Below are 18715 nucleotides of genomic sequence, written 5' to 3'. Positions count from 1 at the left end.
TGTCTCTCTTTTATAAAATACGTGAGTGATAATAAAAGTTGTTGTCTTTATTCTGGCTCTGGTTTTCTTTGTGTGCCTTGGAAATAGGGGACCCCAAACTCAACAGAGCTGGCATGGGTGATTGCATTGTCCAGAGATGTGGGTGCTGGGACCATGTCCTATCATCCTGCATGCTGAATGGCTTAAGGAAAATCAGGTTCCCTGTCTCAGGTCACCTTTTCAGCTAAAAGAGATTCCTGTAAGATGATAATATGGTGTGTGTTTTTTGTGCCTTTCTATGTTGAGCTACATAGTCCAGTTAATCACTGGCAGATGTGAGAGGAGTGAGGCAGATCATAAAAGGGCAGAGGAATCTGTTGCTCACCTAAGCTCTGATAAGATAAACTGCTTTAGTATGATAAAATCATAAGAGAAAATCCACTTTTATATTCAACAGGTAAACAAGTATCTACAAACATATGAATATATGAAAAACAAAATTACATGAGAAATAAAAGAATTACAAACACTACCCATTTTTTCTGGAGGGTACATTTCACACTGGAGACTGTTATCCAATCCGTCCTTGTGCGTGGCTAGCACAACTTGAGCACCCCTGGAGGGGACATTCCCCTAGGACCCATCAACCTTGACCTGCCCCATGCCACTGATGGGAGTCTCCCTTCACCCTGAGACTCCCTCCTGTGACTTGGCTCTGAATCTGCACCTCTCCCAAGGTGAGGCTGAAATTGGTCTCTCCCTCAGCCCTTGGTTACTTCAGGCCAGCTGAGTGAGTGGGAATGGAGGAGGAAGTGCCCAGCATTGTTCTGGCAAGATGTCTGTAGATAGAGACTGGTTTCCAGGTGATGTACTTTGAGTCCACCTATGCGGGGTGTGATGGCATATTCTGTGGCCTGAAGATGCTTTGCTGTTCATTAAGGAGGAGTGAGGACTGTGACTGGTAATTAGGACAACAGTGGTCGCCCTGCTTATTTGTTGAGGGAATTGCTATTTGTTTTCCATATTTTTTTTCTTTTTCTTTTTGAATTGCTATTTGATATTCAGCCACAGGGGAAGATAAGACCTGTGGCCGAGGAGTCAGGACCATGCTTGCCCACAGATGCCCTCTGTGAAGAGCACATTTCAGAAGACAGCCTGGGCCAAGTGCAGGTTTCGGTGTCACACAACTGGGTTCACAGCCCGCTGCACCACTTACTGGCCGTGTGGCCTGCACAAGTCATCTGATCTCTCTGAGTCTCCATTTCCTCATTTGTAGAAAGATTATAGCTCCACATTGGGATAAAATGTGACAGTGGCATGGCACCTGGCTGGGGTTAATCAACAGTCCTGTTATAATCATTTGTCCACATGGACCTTCTGGAGAGAGAATCCTGTTAGCTCCCATCAAGCTCCTTGGGAAAGGCTCATCTGCAAGTCATTTGATGTTAACACAAACCAGAGTAACAGTGTACAGAAGTTGGCTATGCATGTGTGCACTGTCCTCTACAGTAGTTAAGAACATGCCCAAAGTCACACAGCTCAGCAGTATAGGAATGCATTAATTTATGGTACAGAGGTCCTCATGTCCTCTCCAGAGCTGGCAGATATGATGTCACTGGTTGCTAAGCCTTGCTCCTAACAGGTCACAGCCAGAGGGGCCCTTGGTCAGTAAGGCCAGTTGTGCCCTTAGCTTGAAAAAGAATACACCAAAGCCCAGAGAGGTCACAGAGCCGTGCAGAGGAATCTGAATGCCAGCTCCACGCTCTTCCCCCTGTGCCTCTGTGCCAGATTTCACTGTCCTGCTCTTTCCCCTGACAGGATGACATAGGTTTTTAATTGAGGACATTACGCCGCAGTCAGCCTGCATGAGTGCAAATCACAGCTGTGCTGCTTACAACCTCTCTGTTGCTCCGCCCCCTGCATTGTGAAAGAGGTATAATACAGTCATGCACCACGTAACATTTTAGCCACGGATTGCATATAGCATGATGGTTCTGTAAGATTATAATATGTTTTTTGTTTGTTTGTTTTTGAGACCGAGTCTTGCTCTGTTGTCCAGGCTGGAGTGCATGGTGTGATCTCAGCTTACTGCAACCTCTGCCTCCCTGGTTCAAGTGATTCTCCTGCCTCAGGCTCCTGAGTAGCTAGGATTACAGGTGTGCACCACCACGCCTGACTAATTTTTGTATTTTTAGTAGAGACGGGGTTTCTCCATGTTGGCCAGGCTGGTTTTGAACTCCTGACCTTGTGATCCACCCGCCTTGGCCTCCCAAAGCGTTGGGATTATAGGCGTGAGCCACTGCGCCTGGCCTATTATATGGTATTTTTACTGTACCTTTCTATGTTTAGCTACACAGATACTTACCATTGTGTTAAAATTGCCTAACAGTATACATGTTTGAAGCATAAGAACAATAGGCTAACACATACAGCCTACGTGTGCAGTAGCCAGTATTCATCTAGGTGTGGGTATGTTCCACAATGTTTGCACAGTGACAAAATTGCCCAAAGACACATTTCTCAGAATGCATACCTCTCATTAAGCGACACATGACTGTAATAGGGTTGGACTATTAAAGATAAATGATTTCATGGATGTAAACAACTCAGAATGGTGCCTTGTACTTGAACAGTGGTCTATAATATGAACCACTATTTTGTTATTATTATTCATGGCCGCTATGGCCTGAATGCTTGTGTCCATGCAATAGTCACGTGTTGAAATCTAACTTTCATTGTGTTGCTTTTAAGAGGTAGTGCATCTGGAAAGTGACTACGGTATTCGGTATGGTATTCGGTATTCGGGCCAAGCACCCATGAATGGGATTAGCGCCTTAATAAAAGAGGCCTGAGGGAGCCTGTTTAACCCTTTCCACCATGTGAAGACCCAGCAAGAAAGAGACATCCATGAGGAACGGGGCTCTCACAAGACTCCAAATGCTGGCGCCTTGACCTTGGACTTCCATGCCTCCAGAACTGAGAGAAATAGATTTCTGTTGTTTTAAGGTATCCAGTCTAAGGTGTCTGGTTATAGCCACTCAAATGAACTCAGGCAATAGCATACTTGAGATTTTTACTCTAGACAAAAAAGCCAGGCCCGGTGTCCCTCCCTGTGTGTCCTCTTTCTTATCAGCCATGTGAGCATTGCCCTGTGGTCCTGAACAAAGTGCTTCACTCTTCCCACAGAATAGAGATTCACACCAGAAATGTAAAGCCACAAGCAAAACAGTCCCTGTCCCCATAGCAGAAACAGAAAGATGCCTGCCAGTTCCACTACCACCTGCACCAATATGTGATGCAACATTTTTCTTTTAAATGATTCTATTTTCTTAGATATATTTACATGAAAAGCAAACACATTAGCACTGCTGAAAAAAGAATCAGTTTAACTTCCAGACACAGAATGTTGCCATCAAATTCTCCCTATTCATATCCCCTCTGCATCTCTGTTTTGCTTCCAGGACTGACCTTGATGTTTGATTTTGTTTAGAGATCTAAAGCCATAAGAGATGAACATACCTAGACCAAAGGGAAGCTTCACCACTGCCCTCTCTCCCGTGGGAAGCTGAGAGGATTCAGACCTAGCAGTGCCACTTCCCAGCCCTCTGACCCTGGGCTAGTGGCTTGATCTCCTTATATTGTCACTGTCCAGATTAGGATATGGGTTTATAAATAGAATGTATGTCCCTTTTCGATTGCTGTGAGGGTTCAAAGATGGAAAGTGACTAAACAGGGCCTAACACGGATTAATGTTACATAGCGTAACAGGAATATGGAAGGAAATTGCTTTCTAATTGAAGACAGAATCTGCATGATCCCTTTTCTGGGGACATCCCACATTTTCCAAACTGCCATTCTGTAGTGGGTCGCCCGGCTAGGCTGTGGGGAGACCCTGGAGAGATTTACGCAAAGGAGGACCAGGACAAACGTGCCCATTTAGCCTCTCAAGAGTGGAGAATGGAAGGGAGGGAGACAGAGCCCTGTGTCTGTCCTGTTGCTGTGCACAGGAGAAATGTGGCTGAAGGACCGAGGTGGGGACAGACTCAGGTGAGGCTGGAAATCCAAAGGTCACAGCCTCCACCAGTCCTTTGCACACAACTCTCTCCATATGCTCCCACTACTGCTGATCCTGAAAGTTAAACATGAGGCTGGGGTTGCACATGGTACCCAGGGAAGGTGAAGGTGATGACAGACCTGAAGACCAGGTCACTGCTCACGGCCCAGCCAAGGACCACGGGCAGTGCAGATGCAGCTGGGTGGGTGCAAGGGCCAGGACGGGGCCTCTACTTTCTTAGACAGACAAATTCTGTTAAATCCCAACAACCTCCTGGAGAAAGCCTCATGGGTTTGGAAGCATGACTCTGGATTAGATGCTGGGAAGGAGACTGCAGCCTGGTGATCCTGCCAGGAGGAATTGATGTTGGATAAGATGCTGCTGCTTGGCATTTGTACAGACAGCCTTTCTCACCCTTCACATCATTGGATCTTCACACAACCTTGGGAATGAGAGCCACAGGCCTCAGAACTAGGACAGCAAATATGCAGGGCCTGGAGTGCCTGTGTTGTCTTCCAGAGTAGTTAATCAACCTGCCTAAGGCCACGTAAAGGGATGAATGAACCTCTGCTACCCTGGCCTGTTGTCCTGGTCACAGCTGGTAGATGGTGATCGGCTCATCACTAGATGCTAAACTCTGCCTATCCTGGTTCAAATCTAGAAGGATGCTTCGGGATAGACCGATTTTGCACTGGGCGTGAGAGATGAGAACTGAAGCCCGGAGAGGTCACAGAGCTGTGCACCGGGACAATGACTGCCAGCTGAACTTGCTTCCCACTGCTGCCTCGGGGCCAGATTTTCCTTGTCCTCATCTTCATTGCGACTTGGTGGCATAGAGTGTTGGGTGAGGGCATGATGCTGCCATCAGCATGCGTGAGTGGAAATCCCACCTCTGCCACTTAGCTGTGCTTCACGACCTCTCTGTGGCTCAGTCTCTTCCCCTGTAAAAGGTGCATAATAATGGCATCTAGCTTGTAGGATTAAACAGTTTAACACATGTAAGAAACTTGGAATGATGCCTGGCAAGTGGTGAGTAGTCTGTACCATTAGCTATTGCTTTTTTAAAAAAATCATTACACATAGCATAGAGGGCATTAGTTTATTCATGAACAAAGCAGCCAGGCCTGGAGCGCCTAGCTGTGTATGCTGTCATGGTCATCTACCACTCAAACATGGGTCCTGCGGCCCAAAGAGAGCCATTCGCTGTTCCCACAAATATGTCATCAATACAGGGTTATAAAGCTATGAGCGAGATGCTGCGCCTCATGTAGATATAGAATGACTGCCATTTCTGCTGCCACATGCACATTTTATCTATCATTTCACATTGAAATCACTAAACTTTTCTTAAATATATTTTTATGAAAAGCAAATTCTCTTCCACCACCAAAAAAGAAAATCAGTCTTATCCATATGTAGAAGATAGCCAGAAAGGCATATATATGTGCATTTGTATGTATGTATGTGTGGGTGTACACACACACACACACACACACACACACACACACATGCTTATTATACTTATGGATTGCCTTTGTCATTGTCCATGGTTGAGTTGGTGACTTGCCATTATTATTATTATTATTATTTTGAGACAAAGTCTCTCTCTGTCACCCAGGCTGGAACACAGTGGTGCAATTTTGACTCACTGCAATCTCCACCTCCCAAGTTCAAGGGATTTTCCTGCCTCAAGCTCCCAAGCAGCTGGGATTACAGGCTTGTGCCACAATGCCCGCCTAATTTTTGTATTCTTAATAGAGACAGGGTTTTGCCATGTTGGCCAGGCTGGTCTTGAACTTCTGGCCTGTGGTGATCTGCCCATGTCGGCATCCCAAATTGCTGGCACTACTGGTGTGAGCCACCGTGCCCAGCCTTAAGTTTTTCTTTGAATCTGGGGCTGTGTCTAAGTTTGGGAGGGAGCCCAAGGCTGACCCTGAGTGCATGCTTCTGGGGGACTGGCCTTCCTTTGTCCCCATAGGCTGTCACTGCCTTTCCAGTCATCTGCCCTGTCCAGGGTGCCTGTGGATCTGGGCAGCTTTCTCACTGGAAGACCCACCCAAAATATCCCCCAGTTGTCTCCTGACAAAGCCATGTCATCCTGAACTAAGGGTCTTGTGGGGCTGGAGGCTCCAGCCTGGCCTCTGTTGGGCAGGAAGGTCCCTGGTCAAGTCTGCTGTGACCTCTCACTCTCCCCTTCTTCCTCAGGCGGCTGCTCCTGCTGCCCCATGGGTTGTGCCAAGTGTGCCCAGGGCTGTGTCTGCAAAGGGACATCAGAGAAGTGCAGCTGCTGTGTCTAATGCCAGGACAGCCTTGCTCCCAAATGTAAACAGTCATATTTACAAATCTGGATTTTTTTTATGCCACTGTAACCCATTTGCTAAATTCCTTTTCCTATGGAACATGTGAATGATAATAAAACACTTTAGACCTGATTCTGACTTCAGCTTCTCTTGTGTGCTTTGGAAATCAGACACTGGGGTGGAGGATTGTACTGGGGGTGAAGACTCCCGGACTCCAGATGAAAATGTGAGCCCCTAACAATCCGAGAGCCTTAAGGCAAGCGAGGCTGCCTCACTATGCTTCATCTTCTGTAGAACGGAATATCCCTGCGTCAGGTCATTGGTGGAAATCCGGGATACAGGACCATCTTCATTCTCAAACTTGGCACAGAAACTTCTCATTGCCTCCTGTTCCTTCTCTGATTTCTCTGTCCAACTTCAATTCCTCTTTGGATTTCAGGTTCAAAAGTGACTACAGGGGATGGAATCAAACTCCTTAGTTATTTTAATCCTACACGGGGCTTTTCAAACTCCTCTGTGAAGAAGGGGTTTTTATTTATTTATTTATTTATTATTTTTATTTTTTTTTTTTGAGACAGAGTTTCGCTCTTGTTACCCAGGCTGGAGTGCAATGGCACGATCTCGGCTCACTGCAACCTCCGCCTCCTGGGTTCAGGCAATTCTCCTGCCTCAGCCTCCTGAGTAGCTGGGATTACAGGCACGCACCACCAGGCCCAGCTGATTTTTTGTATTTTTAGTAGAGACGGGGTTTCACCATGTTGACCAGAATGGTCTCAATCTCTTGACCTCGTGATCCACCCGCCTCAGCCTCCCAAAGTGCTAGGATTACAGGCGTGAGCCACCGCGCCCGGCCAAGGAGGGGTTTTTAATTCCTATCCATTCCACACCTAAACCTTGGTAAATGAAATAATATTAATAATGGAAATCATGAGATCAAACACAAAATACAAAACTAGGCCGAGTAGGGTGACTCACACCTATAATCCCCGTGCTTTGAGAGGCTCAAATGAAAGGATCACTTGACACCAAGAGTTTGAGACCAACCTTGGGAACATAGGGAGACATCTGTCTCTAAATAAAATAAATGCTTAGCAAGGTGTGGTGGTGCAAGTCTGTAGTCCTAGCTACTTGGAGGCTAAGGCAGGAGCTTCCATCTAGCTAAGGAATTGGAGGCTGCAGTGTGCCATGATTGCACCATTGCACCCCAGTCTGGCTGAGGCTTCATACCCTTGTCTCAGCACTTGCGGGGTCTCCCACTCACACACCGAGCTGCCCTCAGGGGACCTTTTGCCCGGCCTGTCTGCTGTGCACAGCCCAGAGTAGGACCTATGGGGGCGCTGACTAGCCAGGCGGGTGCAAGGGCAGGCCGGGGTCCTCTGAGCCCAGCCCCCTTCCCTGACTACAAAAGCAGTGGCCGGCTGTTGGGGTCTAGGAGAGTTCATACATGGAAAATGACTAGGCTGTGGGGAGACCCTGAAGTGATTTATGCAAAAGGAGGACTCAGACAAATGTGCCCATTCAGACTCTCAAGTGTGGAGAATGGAAGGAAGGGAGGCAGGACCCTGTTTCTTCCGTGTTGCTGGGCACAGGAGAAACGCGGCCAAAGGACTGACATGGCAAAGGGGACAGGGACAGGCAAAGCCAGAGATCCGAAGGTCACATCCTCAGCCTGTCCTTTGCACACAATGTCTTGCTGTGCTCCCCGCTCCCGCCAATCCAGACAGTTAAGCACGAGACTGGGGTTGCACTCGGACTTCAGGAAAGGCTTAGCTGTTGACATGGAACCCGGGCAGACCGGAGGGTGTGGGGCGAAGGTCAGGATCTTGGCTCAGGCGGAACGCCAAGCGGGGGACTAGCAGGTAATCTCAAGGAACTAGGAAGGCCTGGCAGATGAGAGAAGCAGCTCACCCGGGTGCACAGCGTCTCCCGCGTGAGCAGGTGGGAAAGGGGCGGCCCCGCGGTGTACACTGAGCTGCTCTCAGGCTACTTTGCGCTCGACCTATTTGCTGCGCACACTCCAGCCAAGGATCCTGGGCCGCACAGACAGAGTGGGTCGGGTGCAAGGGCAGGGCGGGGTCTCTGCTCCCGGCTCCCTCCCCTGACTATAAATACACCCGCCAACTGTCGCGCTCCACCAGGCCTTCCACGAGCTCCGCTGTCTCTTCGCTTCTAGCTTGGGAACTCCAGTCTCACGTCGGCTTGCTATGGACCCCAACTGCTCCTGTGCCGCTGGTAAAGGACGCCCGGGTTCTGTGCCTTGGGATGCCAAATTCCCAGGCACCGTAGAGTTCCTGGGTTTGAGGAGGTTGCATTTTGCGATCTGCGCTGTAGGAGACTTCTTTACTTCGTCCAGGGCTCTCCTCTTGGCCAGGCTCCTAAATGCATTTTCCTCCTGCCTATGCTTCTGTGTCAGAGTTGAGGGTCCTGAGGCTCAAGGCTGTCCTGCTCCACATCATCCCCTTGGTCACGGGCTGTTGGCTAAGCCCTAATCCTCTAACCAGGCTCTGAGCAGCGGCTTTAGATAGGAGGCAGGGGACATTGCCGCTTTGGGGTTCAGGACAGAAAGTCGAAGTCACAGTCTTCCCAAGCTGTGCCTGGAGCCTGGGACTTTCCTCCGGAGTGCAAATAGGAGGGTACTTGCTCTCCCCAGCATGAAGGGAGAGGACAGCGGGTTTCTCTTCCTCTGCTGAGTGAGAAAGGAGCTGTGCGGGCTGCCCCTGCACACACAGGAGGAGGCACTGGAGACTCACTGACCCACTGCTATACCTTCTGCATCCCACTCAGCGCTCAATGCCTTTTTCTCTTCCTTGCAGGTGGCTCCTGCGCCTGTGCAGGCTCCTGCAAGTGCAAAGAGTGCAAATGCACCTCCTGCAAGAAGAGTGAGTGTGGGGCCATCTCCAGGAATCTGGGGCTGTGGCTAAGGTTGGGAGGGAGCCCGAGGCTGGCCCTGAGAGCATGCTTCTGGGGGATTGGCCTTTCTTTGTCCCTGCAGGCCGCCACTGCTTTTCCAGTCTTCTGCCCTGTCCAGGGCTCCTGTGGGGTTGGGCAGCTTTCTCATAGAAAGACCCACCCCAACATCCACCAGTTGTCTCCTGACAAAGCCATGCCATCCTGAACTAACATCTTCTGGCACTGGAGGCAGGGGTCAAGCCAAACCTCTGATGGGGTAGGATGGTCCCTGGCCAAGTCTGCTCTGACCTCTCCCTCTCACCTTTCTCCCCAGGCTGCTGCTCCTGCTGCCCCGTGGGCTGTGCCAAGTGTGCCCAGGGCTGCGTCTGCAAAGGGGCATCGGAGAGGTGCAGCTGCTGCGCCTGACGTCTGGACGGCCCTGCTCCCAGATATAAATAGAGTGACACAAAAAATCCAGGATTTTTTTTTTCTACAACCCCGACCCATTGCTACATTCCTGTTTCTCTGAAATATGTGAATAATAATTAAACACTTAGGCTTCAATCTGGTTCTGGTTCTCATTCTGTTTTTTGCAATAAGGGATTGGGGTGGGGAATTGAACTGGGAGTTTAGAGACTGGGCTCTAGATGGAAATGTGAGCCCCTAACAGTCAGAGAGCCTTCAGGCAAGCCTGGTTAACTCACTGAGCTACATCTTCTGTAAAATGCCCCTGCACTCTGCCGGGTCACATGGGGACGTGACATACACGATCACCTCCAATCATGCTAAGTGTTGCACACAGCCTTCTCCATTCCTCATTTTTATTCTCGGATTTCCCTGCCCAAGTTTAGTTTGTCATCAGATTTTAGTCTTAAAAGTGACCATAGGACGTTGATTCGAAGCCTCAGTTGCTTGAATCCTACACAAGGCTTCTCAAACTCCATGGTAATGGGACAGTTTTTATTGTTTATCCATCCCAGACCTAAACCTTTGTAAATAAAGTAGTATCAATTATGGAGATAATGAAACACAAAATACAGAACCCATTTTTTTACATTTTACCAGAAAAAATCAATAAATATGTATGGAAATAATAGAGAAATTGAAGATTTACAAACTCTGCACGTGATTTGCATTGAAGACTGGAAACAGCAGACTGGCCCCACTGGGGACCACACACCTTCAGCAGCACAGGCCGGGACATTCTCATGAGGAGCCACCAGGCTTGGCCTACCCAGTGTCACAGACAGCACACTCAGGACACTCTCTGAACCCTGAGAGCTCCCTGTTGGGACTTGGCTCTGAATCTTTGCAAGTTTCTCCCAAGGTCAGGCTGTTTCTTCCTCTTACAAATTCCAGCCCTTGACTACTTCAAACCAGCATGCTCTCGGCAAGATGCAGTGTGATTGTGGGTTGCAGATAAGGTTGTTTTGGAATTTTGCTTTTGATTTCATCATCTCCATAATTAATAATACTTTATTTACAGAAGTTCTCAGAACACAGCTATGGCAAACTGTGCAGGTTGCTGAGCATGGTTTAGGAAGGAAAAAGTTCCTGGATGTCTTGATAATGGCACGTTAGTCCCTCCATTTGTGGAGGGAATGCTGTTTGATGTGCAGCACTGCACTCCAGCCTGGGCGAGAGCAAGATTCTGTCTCAGACAAAAAAAAGAAAGACTAGAAATGTATGTTTTGTGTACACATATGTAGATACATATATTACACATATGGATTTCTTTTGTCACAGCCCATGGTTGAGCTTGTGGCTCGACATTGTTTAAAAGATTTCCAGCAATAGAGAAGGGCTAACGACATACCTGTGCCAAAGCAAGGCTTGATCACGGACACTTTCTCTTGAGAGGCTGGCTAGATTCAAATCAGTGCAAGTTTTCAGCTCTGTGATGTTGAGCAAGTTACTTAAACCTTTTGTCACTGTTGTCAGATGAGTAAAATGGGTTCATAAATAGTATTTCCCTTTAGGATTGTTGGGAGTGTTCAGGGAATTAATGATTTTAAAAGGCCTAGCACAATCTAAATGTCACATGATAAAACATTGAGGAGAAATACCCACTTCTCTCCTTGATCTTGATTGAAAGCAGGGTCTGCATGTCACCTAAAGTCATCCTCTTTGGAGAGCATCCCTCATTTTCAAAACTGCCATCCTGCAGTGGGGAGGCAGGCAGGCCTGGGGTAGTCCGGAGAATCATATGCAAAGAAGGACCCGGACAAATGTGCCCGCGATCACCTCCGAGGAGCATGGAAGGAAGAGAGAGGGCCCGACGTGTGGTCGCCGCGTTCTGTGTTCAGGCGGAAAGAGTTTGAGGGTCCTAAGTGGGAAGAGTGACAGACAATGCGGGGGCAGGGCGGGGGAAAAGCAAACGTCACCTCCGCCGCCGCTCATCTGCACACAGCTCGCTAGGTCTGCTCCTGGCTCCCGCCTAAGCAGAAGGTGAGCACGAGAATGGAGCTGCACACGGACCCGGAAGGCGAAGCGGGGCCGTAGCGAGAGGAGGACTGGGGGGAGGGGAGTGGGTGGGTGGCGCGACCACCTGGGAATGGGAATGGGAAATGGCCCTCAGGGTGGCAGGAGCGCAGCACAGCCCCTCCCACGCGAGCGGGGCGCCAAAGGGGCGGCCCCCGGGGGCCCACCCTGGGACACTCAGGGGATGGTGCGCCCGGCCCGCCTACTGCGCACAGCCCAAGCCAGGACACCTGGAGCTGCGGATTCCGCGTGGGGGTCGGGAGGAGTGCTCTGCACACGGCCCCCTCCTCTGACTGTGAATTGAGCGCGCGCTGTTCTTAGAATTGACCACGCCTCCCAACTGCCCCACAGCGTCTTCGCCTCTTGCTTAGGAACTCCAGTTTCGTCTCCCCTCGAAATGGACCCCAACTGCTCCTGCTCCAGTAGTAAGAGATGCCGCGTTTCGGGATCTACGATCTCCGTTTTCATGCCAGAGAACAGAATGTCCCTGGGGCAGGAGGGAGGTGCATGTTAGCTCTTCCAAAGTGGACACCTTTACTTTGCACTTCTGGTGCTTCCCCCGTCAAGCGCCTTCATCACCACTTAGACCATCTTCCCAGTGCCTCCCATTTCTGAGGCGAGAGGACCAAGACTCAAAACTGCCAGGCCACCTTGATAGCCAGTGGGGTCCTGGGCTGGGACAAAGGACCAGCATTAGAACTGCCTGAGGTGGATGGGAGGCAGGGAGCATTGCCTCTTAGGGATTACTGACATAAGGTCCTGTGTAGTAAAATTAAGAGTGCACCTGCCCATCTGAGCCTGTGGGGGAGAAAATGGAGGCTGGGCTTCTGTGTGCCTGCGTGGAACAAGGTACCAGGTTTCCTGTGCATTGAGCAGGGGCCTGCTGAGGGCCTGCTCCTAACCCTGCACCATACTCACCATTCACTGCCTTTTTCTTCGTTGCTGGTGACTCCTGCACCTGTGCCAGCTCCTGCAAATGCAAAGCGTGCACATGCACCTCCTGCAAGAAGTGTGAGCGTGGGGCCTTCCATGGGAATCTGGGGGCTGGGCAGAGTCAGAGGAGGGATTTCAGATGTCCACAGGCAGGAGCAAGCCAATCACCAGCTTCCCACATCCCCTGAAACGGATTCAGGATCAGAGCTGGAAGAACATTAGAGATGGTTGATCCCCACCCAACCTTCATTCTTACAATGCAGAAACTGAGGGCACGAGAATGCACCAGCTGGCCAAGCACAGACCTGATACTTGAGGACTTTCCTCACAGAAGTGTATGGACCTGGGGAATTGGCCTTCCTTTGTCCCCACAGACCCCAGTCACTGCCTGTCCGGTCTTCTGCCCTGTCCTGGGCTCAGGTGGGGTGGAGCGTCTTTTTTATAGTGTTGTAACCGAGCGAGTTAGAAGGAACGCGCCACGCTCTGAGTTCCACATTAAGAGTCCTTTATTAATTAGCCAGCGACCGAGAAGGCTAACACTCAAAATTCTCTCTCGGCCCCAAGGAAGGGGCCTGATTATCTTCTATACCTTGATTTAGGTAGGAGAGGGGAGTACCTAGCTGAAGTGGAATTTTACAGAGGCAGAAAAGCAGGTTACAGGAAGGTCTGTAGGCACAAGTGGTTTCCATGCAATTACCAAGAAGGGGGCAATCAGCTTTCTTCTACACAATGATCAAAGGGAAGCTTTTTTCTTACAATGGGGGGTGGAGGGAGATATGCCAAGCAGGATACAAGTGTTAAAAACAGTACGCTTCAATGCTTCCAAGTGCAGCATGACCCAGTTATGCATCCAAAGGGGCTGTGATAAGGAGGGGGAAGCCAGGTTGGCGTTTACAGCTAAAATGGAGTCAGTTATGCTAGTCCAGGGTAGGTCATTACAATAGGAAGACTTTCACTCCAAAAATTGACGCATTGTCTCCTGATGGAGCACACCATCCTGAACTAAGCCTTCTCTAGGTCTGGGTGTGAGCTTGGGCCAGGCCCGCTATTGGGGCAGGGAGGTGCCTGGTCAAGTCTTCTGTGACCTGTCACTCTCCCCTTCTTCTCCAGGCTGCTGCTCCTGCTGCCCTATGGGCTGTGCCAAGTGTGCCCAGGGATGTGTCTGCAAAGGGATGTCGGACTAGTGCAGCTGCTGTGCCTGATGTGGGGAAAGCCCTGCTCCCAGAGGTAGAAAGTGTCCAAACCGGAATTGTTTTCCATATAATCCTGACCCAATAGTACATTTGTTTTTTCAAAAATAAAATATGTTAATCATAATAAAAGTTGACTTTTTTTTTTTTGAGACGGAGTTTCGCTCTTGTTGCCCAGGCTGGAGTGCAATGGCGCGATCTCGGCTCACCGCAACCTCCGCCTCCTGGGTTCAGGCAATTCTCCTGCCTCAGCCTCCTGAGTAGCTGGGACTACAGGCATGCGCCACCATGCCCAGCTAATTTTTTGTAGTTTTAGTAGAGACGGGGTTTCACTATGTTGACCAGGATGGTCTCGATCTCTTGACCTCGTAATCCACCCGCCTCGGCCTCCCAAAGTGCTGGGATTACAGGCTTGAGCCACCGCGCCCGGCCTGGCTCTGTTTTATATTATGTGCCTTGGATAAAGGAAGCTGACACCAAACAGAGCTGGGATGAGGGACTGCACTGAGACCAGACACGTGTGTGCTGGTACCATGTCCTATCATCTTACACAGAGTGCCTTAAGGCAAATCATGTTACCTATCTCAGCTAAAAAATGTAAAAGCATTATACAGTAGGTCGGGCATGGTGGCTCACACCTGTAATTGCAGCATTTTGGGAGGCCTAGGTGAGCGGATCACCTGAAGTCAGAAGTTCAAGACCAGCCTAGCCAACGTGATGAAACCCTCATCTCTACTAAAAATACAAAAGTTAGCTGGGAGTGATTTCAAGTGCCTGTAATCCCAGCTATTCAGGAGGCTGAAGCAGGAGAATCACTTGATCCTAAGAGGCAGTGGTTGCAAGGAGCCAAGATCATGCTACTGCATTCCAGCTTGGGTGACAAGAGGGAAACTCCATCTCAAAAAAAAAAAAAAAAAGGCATTATACATGTAAGAGATACAATGGCATGGGCATCTGTAACAGACCTAAGCTTTGGCAAAGTGAACTAAAATGAATTAGTATGAAATATAAAAACAAAATCTACTTTTTATATTCAATAGGCAAATTATTAATATAAATATATGAAAATAAAATACTTATGAAAATCAAATATATGAAAATATGTACTACTATATTTAAATACACATATGAAAAACAAAATCACAGAAAAATAAAAGAATTTACAAACATTGCATATTTGTTCTACAGTGTATATTTCAGACTGGGAACGGTTTGTAGACTGGCCGCAGTGCGTGGACACACACCTTCAGCAGTGCTGGCCTTGACATGCCCAAAAGAAACTATCAGTCTTGACCTGCCCTATGTCACTAATAGAACTCTCGCTACATCTGAGAGCTCCTTGTTCTAACTTGGTTCAGAATCTTTGGAAGTTTCTCCCAAGGTCAGGCTGCATCTCCTTCAAATTCCAGCCCTTGGTTACTTCAGGCCAGTACAGTGAATAGTGAGACGGAGCGAAGTGTCCAGCATTATCCTGGCAAGCTGACTATAGATAGCAATTAAAGTTCCCAGGTGAAGTATTTTGACTCCACCTATGCAGGGGTGATGGCATATTCTGTAGTTTGAAGGCATGTGGTGGCATTGAGAAGGATGAGGACTGATCATTGCTACCAACAGCTGGTCCCTCCAGCTATCTGCTCAGGGAATTGTAACTTGATGTTCAGTCAGAAGGAAGATGAGACAGGAGGCCCAGGAGTCAAGACCTAGATGGGTTGCAGGTGTTCTTTGTGAAGAGGGAATTTCAGAAGGTAGCCTGGGCCAAGTGCAGGCTTTGGTGTCGTACAAGTGTTTTACAGCCCGCTTTACTCCTTACTGGCTGTGTGGCCTGCAAAAGTCACTTAACCTTTCTGAGCTTCCATTTCTTCATCTGCATAAAGGAGATTATATTTCCATATAGGGGTTAAATGGGACAGTGGCCTGGTACTAGTGGCCTAGGGCTTACTCAACAGCGCTATTATAATTATTCGTCCACATGGACTTTCCAGACAGACAATCCTGTTAGCTCCCATCAAGCCCCTTGGAAAAAGTCCATCTTCCTGGAAGTATTATGTGGACTGGAAGTTAGAGATGGATCTGGAGTCTTGCTGATCTGGTCTCAAGGGCATGTGAATGACCTCCTGCACCAGCTCTCCAGGATAGACGCTGCTCCAGCATTCAGAGAACAAGCCTTTCCCACCTTTCAAGTCATTTGATCTTCATACAAAGAGACAGTGAATGCACAGGGTTTGGTGAAATGGTTCTGTTTTCTAGAGGAGTTGCACTGTCTTCTAGAAGAGTTAAGCAATCTTCCCAAGGTCACACGGTTCAGAAGTAAAGGCATGAATGAATCTATGCCATGACTGTCCTCATGCCCTCGCCATAGTGGGAGATCATGCTGTCTGTCAGCAGATGCTAAGCTAAGCCTGGCTCCTCGCAGTCCAGAGCTGGAAGCGCCCATGGTTAGTTATCCCGATTGTGCCCCTGACTGACAGCTGGGTAACTGAAGCCCAGAGAGGACATACAACTATGCAGAGGCTCTGACAGCCAGCTCAGTGCTCTTCCCACTGTGCCTCTGTGTCAGAATCAGTGTCTTCATGTGTCACATGGCAGGGTGACAGAGGGTTGTGGTTGAGGACATTACCCTATGGTCAGCCTGTATGATGTGTCATCAGGTATACCTGGGTGACTCAACCTCTCTCTGGCTCAGTTTCCTGCACTGTGAAAGGGTAGAATATAGTAATACATCATGTGCTGTGTAAGGACATTTTAGTTATAGATACACTGCATATAGCATAGTGGTCCTATAAGATTATAAGGTAATTTTACTGAACCTATGTTTAGCTACATCTAGGTACACAAATACTTACCACTATGTTATAACTGCCTTCAGAATTTAGTACAGTAGCATGCGGTACAGGTTTGAAGCATAGGAGCAGCAGGCCACATCACAAAGCTTAGGTCTGTGGTAGGCCATAATATCTAGGTTTGTTATTATATGCTTTATGATATTTTTACAACCATGAAATCACCTAACAATGCATTTCTCAGAATGCATTCCCATCACTAAGCAGCATATGACTGTAATGGGGTCTGACTTGTAGAAATAAATGATTTCATAGGTATAAAGAACTTAGAATGGTGCCCTGTTCATGGCAAGTGATCTATAATATTAACTATTATTTTGTTATTATGATTCATGGCTGCTCTGGCTGAAATGTTTGTGTGCCTCCACTATTCACATGTGCAAATCTAATTTTCAATGTGTTGGGATTGAGGTGGTGCATGGAGGTGACTGCAATAAGAGAACAAAGCGCTCATGAACGGGATTAGTGCCTTAATAAGAGAGGCCCGAGGGAGCTTGTTCAACCATTTCCACTGTGTGAAGATCCAGCAGGAAAGAGACATCCATGAGGAATGGGGCTCTTACAAGACTCCAAATATGCTGGTGCCTTGACCTCGGATTTCCATGCCTCCAGAGCTGAGAGAAATAGATTTTTGCATTTTAAGGTACCCAGTCTAAGGTATCTGGTGCTAACAGCCCAAACAGCTCAAATAATGGCATAGATAGATGACATTTTTACTCCAGACAAACAAGCCAGGCCTGGAGTCCCTCCCTGTGTGTCCTTCGTCTTTTTCATCAGCCACATGAGCATGGCCCTGGATCCTGACAGGGTCCTTGCCCTCTTCCCACAAAACAGGGATTAACACCAGAAATATAAAGCCATGAGCAAGGCAGTCCCTGTCCCCATAACAGAAAAGGAAGGGTGCATGCCAGTTCCACTACCACCTGCACCAATATGTGACATAACATTTTTCTTTTAAATGATTCCTATTTCCTTGGATATGTTTATATGGAAAGTAAACTCATTAGCACTACTGAAAAAAGAATCAGTTTAACTTCCAGACACAGAATGTTGCCATCAAATTCTCCCTATTCATATCCCCTCTGCATCTCTGTTTTGCTTCCAGGACTGACCTTGATGCTTGGTTTTGTTTAAAGACTTCAAGGAGTAAGAGATGATACCTAGGCCAAAGGCAAGCTTCATCACTGCCCTCTCTTCCATGGGAAGCTGAGAGGATTCAGACCCAGCAGTGCTACTTCGAGGCCCTCTGACCCTGGGCCAGTGCGCTTGACCTCCTTGTATTGTCATTGTCCAGATTAGGAATATGGATTCATAAACAGAATGCGTGTCCCTTTAGGATTGCTGTGAGTTCAGAGATGCCAAGTGACTAACATGGATTCATGCTATGTAGAGTAATAGGAATATGGAAGGAAAAACATCCAGGTTTCTTGAATTTTCATTTAATCCAGGATCCGCATGTCACCTAAAATGATCTCTCTTCTGGGAGCATCCCACATTTTCCAAACTGCCATCCTGTAGAGGGGTGCCCTGCTAGGCTGTGGGGAGACCCTGGAGAGTTTTATGCAAAGGAGGACCCGGAAAAAATGTGCCCATTCAGCCTCTCAAGAGTGGAGAAAGGAAGGAAGAGGGTAGAGCCCTGTGTCTGTTCTGTTCCTAGGCATAGGAGAAACGTGGCCAACAGACTGAGGTGGCGACTGGGACAGAGATCGGCAATGCAGGAGATCCGAGGGTCCCGTCCTTGGCGTCTCGTTTGCACACTGCTCTCTCGCCCTCTTCCGCCGATCCAGGGACGTGATCCAGTGTCTCGATCCAGGGACGTGATCCAGTGTCTCTGGGAAATGCAAAGCTACACACAGCGGAGTGGGGGCTGGGGGTGATTAGACGGGCGGGATTCCGAGTTTCCCAGCACGCCTAGGGAGGGAGTGGCAGGTAATGCCAGGGAAATTGGGAAGGCAGGCAGGGCAGCAGGGACAACACCTACTGCCAGTTTCTCAGAGAGCTGGGGCCAAAGGGGTGGGGCCAAAGGGGCGGACTCCGCGGCGCGCACTG

The 18715-nt window shown here is 48.5% G+C and overlaps 1 protein-coding gene across 2 annotated transcripts; it reads left to right on the top strand.

Moving 5' to 3' along the window:
- Positions 1 to 8272: 8272 nt before the first annotated feature.
- LOC108285455 (metallothionein-1E-like) lies at positions 8273 to 9790 on the top strand. Of its 2 annotated transcripts, XM_017502685.2 has the most exons (3): positions 8461 to 8565; positions 9147 to 9212; positions 9557 to 9790. In XM_017502685.2, the coding sequence occupies exons 1-3, from the start codon at positions 8538 to 8540 to the stop codon at positions 9646 to 9648; spliced, it is 186 nt and encodes a 61-aa protein (XP_017358174.1). In that variant the 5' UTR covers positions 8461 to 8537; the 3' UTR covers positions 9649 to 9790. The 2 variants fall into 2 exon arrangements, with proteins under 2 accessions (XP_017358171.1, XP_017358174.1); XM_017502682.2 differs by having other exon boundaries at positions 8273 to 8565; positions 9147 to 9790.
- Positions 9791 to 18715: the final 8925 nt, after the last annotated feature.

This window comes from Cebus imitator, unplaced genomic scaffold (genome assembly GCF_001604975.1).
Source record: "Cebus imitator isolate Cc_AM_T3 unplaced genomic scaffold, Cebus_imitator-1.0 Scaffold297, whole genome shotgun sequence".
Taxonomy (NCBI): Eukaryota; Metazoa; Chordata; class Mammalia; order Primates; family Cebidae; genus Cebus; species Cebus imitator.
Note: the sequence above shows the minus strand (reverse complement) of the source record. Positions and strands in the feature narration are given on the sequence as shown.

Bases quoted from the DNA above. Each gene is read 5' to 3' on its own strand.
- LOC108285455 (XM_017502682.2), top strand. From the start codon at position 8,538: ATGGACCCCAACTGCTCCTGTGCCGCTG. The intron at 8,566-9,146 runs GTAAAGGACGCC...TCTTCCTTGCAG, and splicing joins CAACTGCTCCTGTGCCGCTG to GTGGCTCCTGCGCCTGTGCA.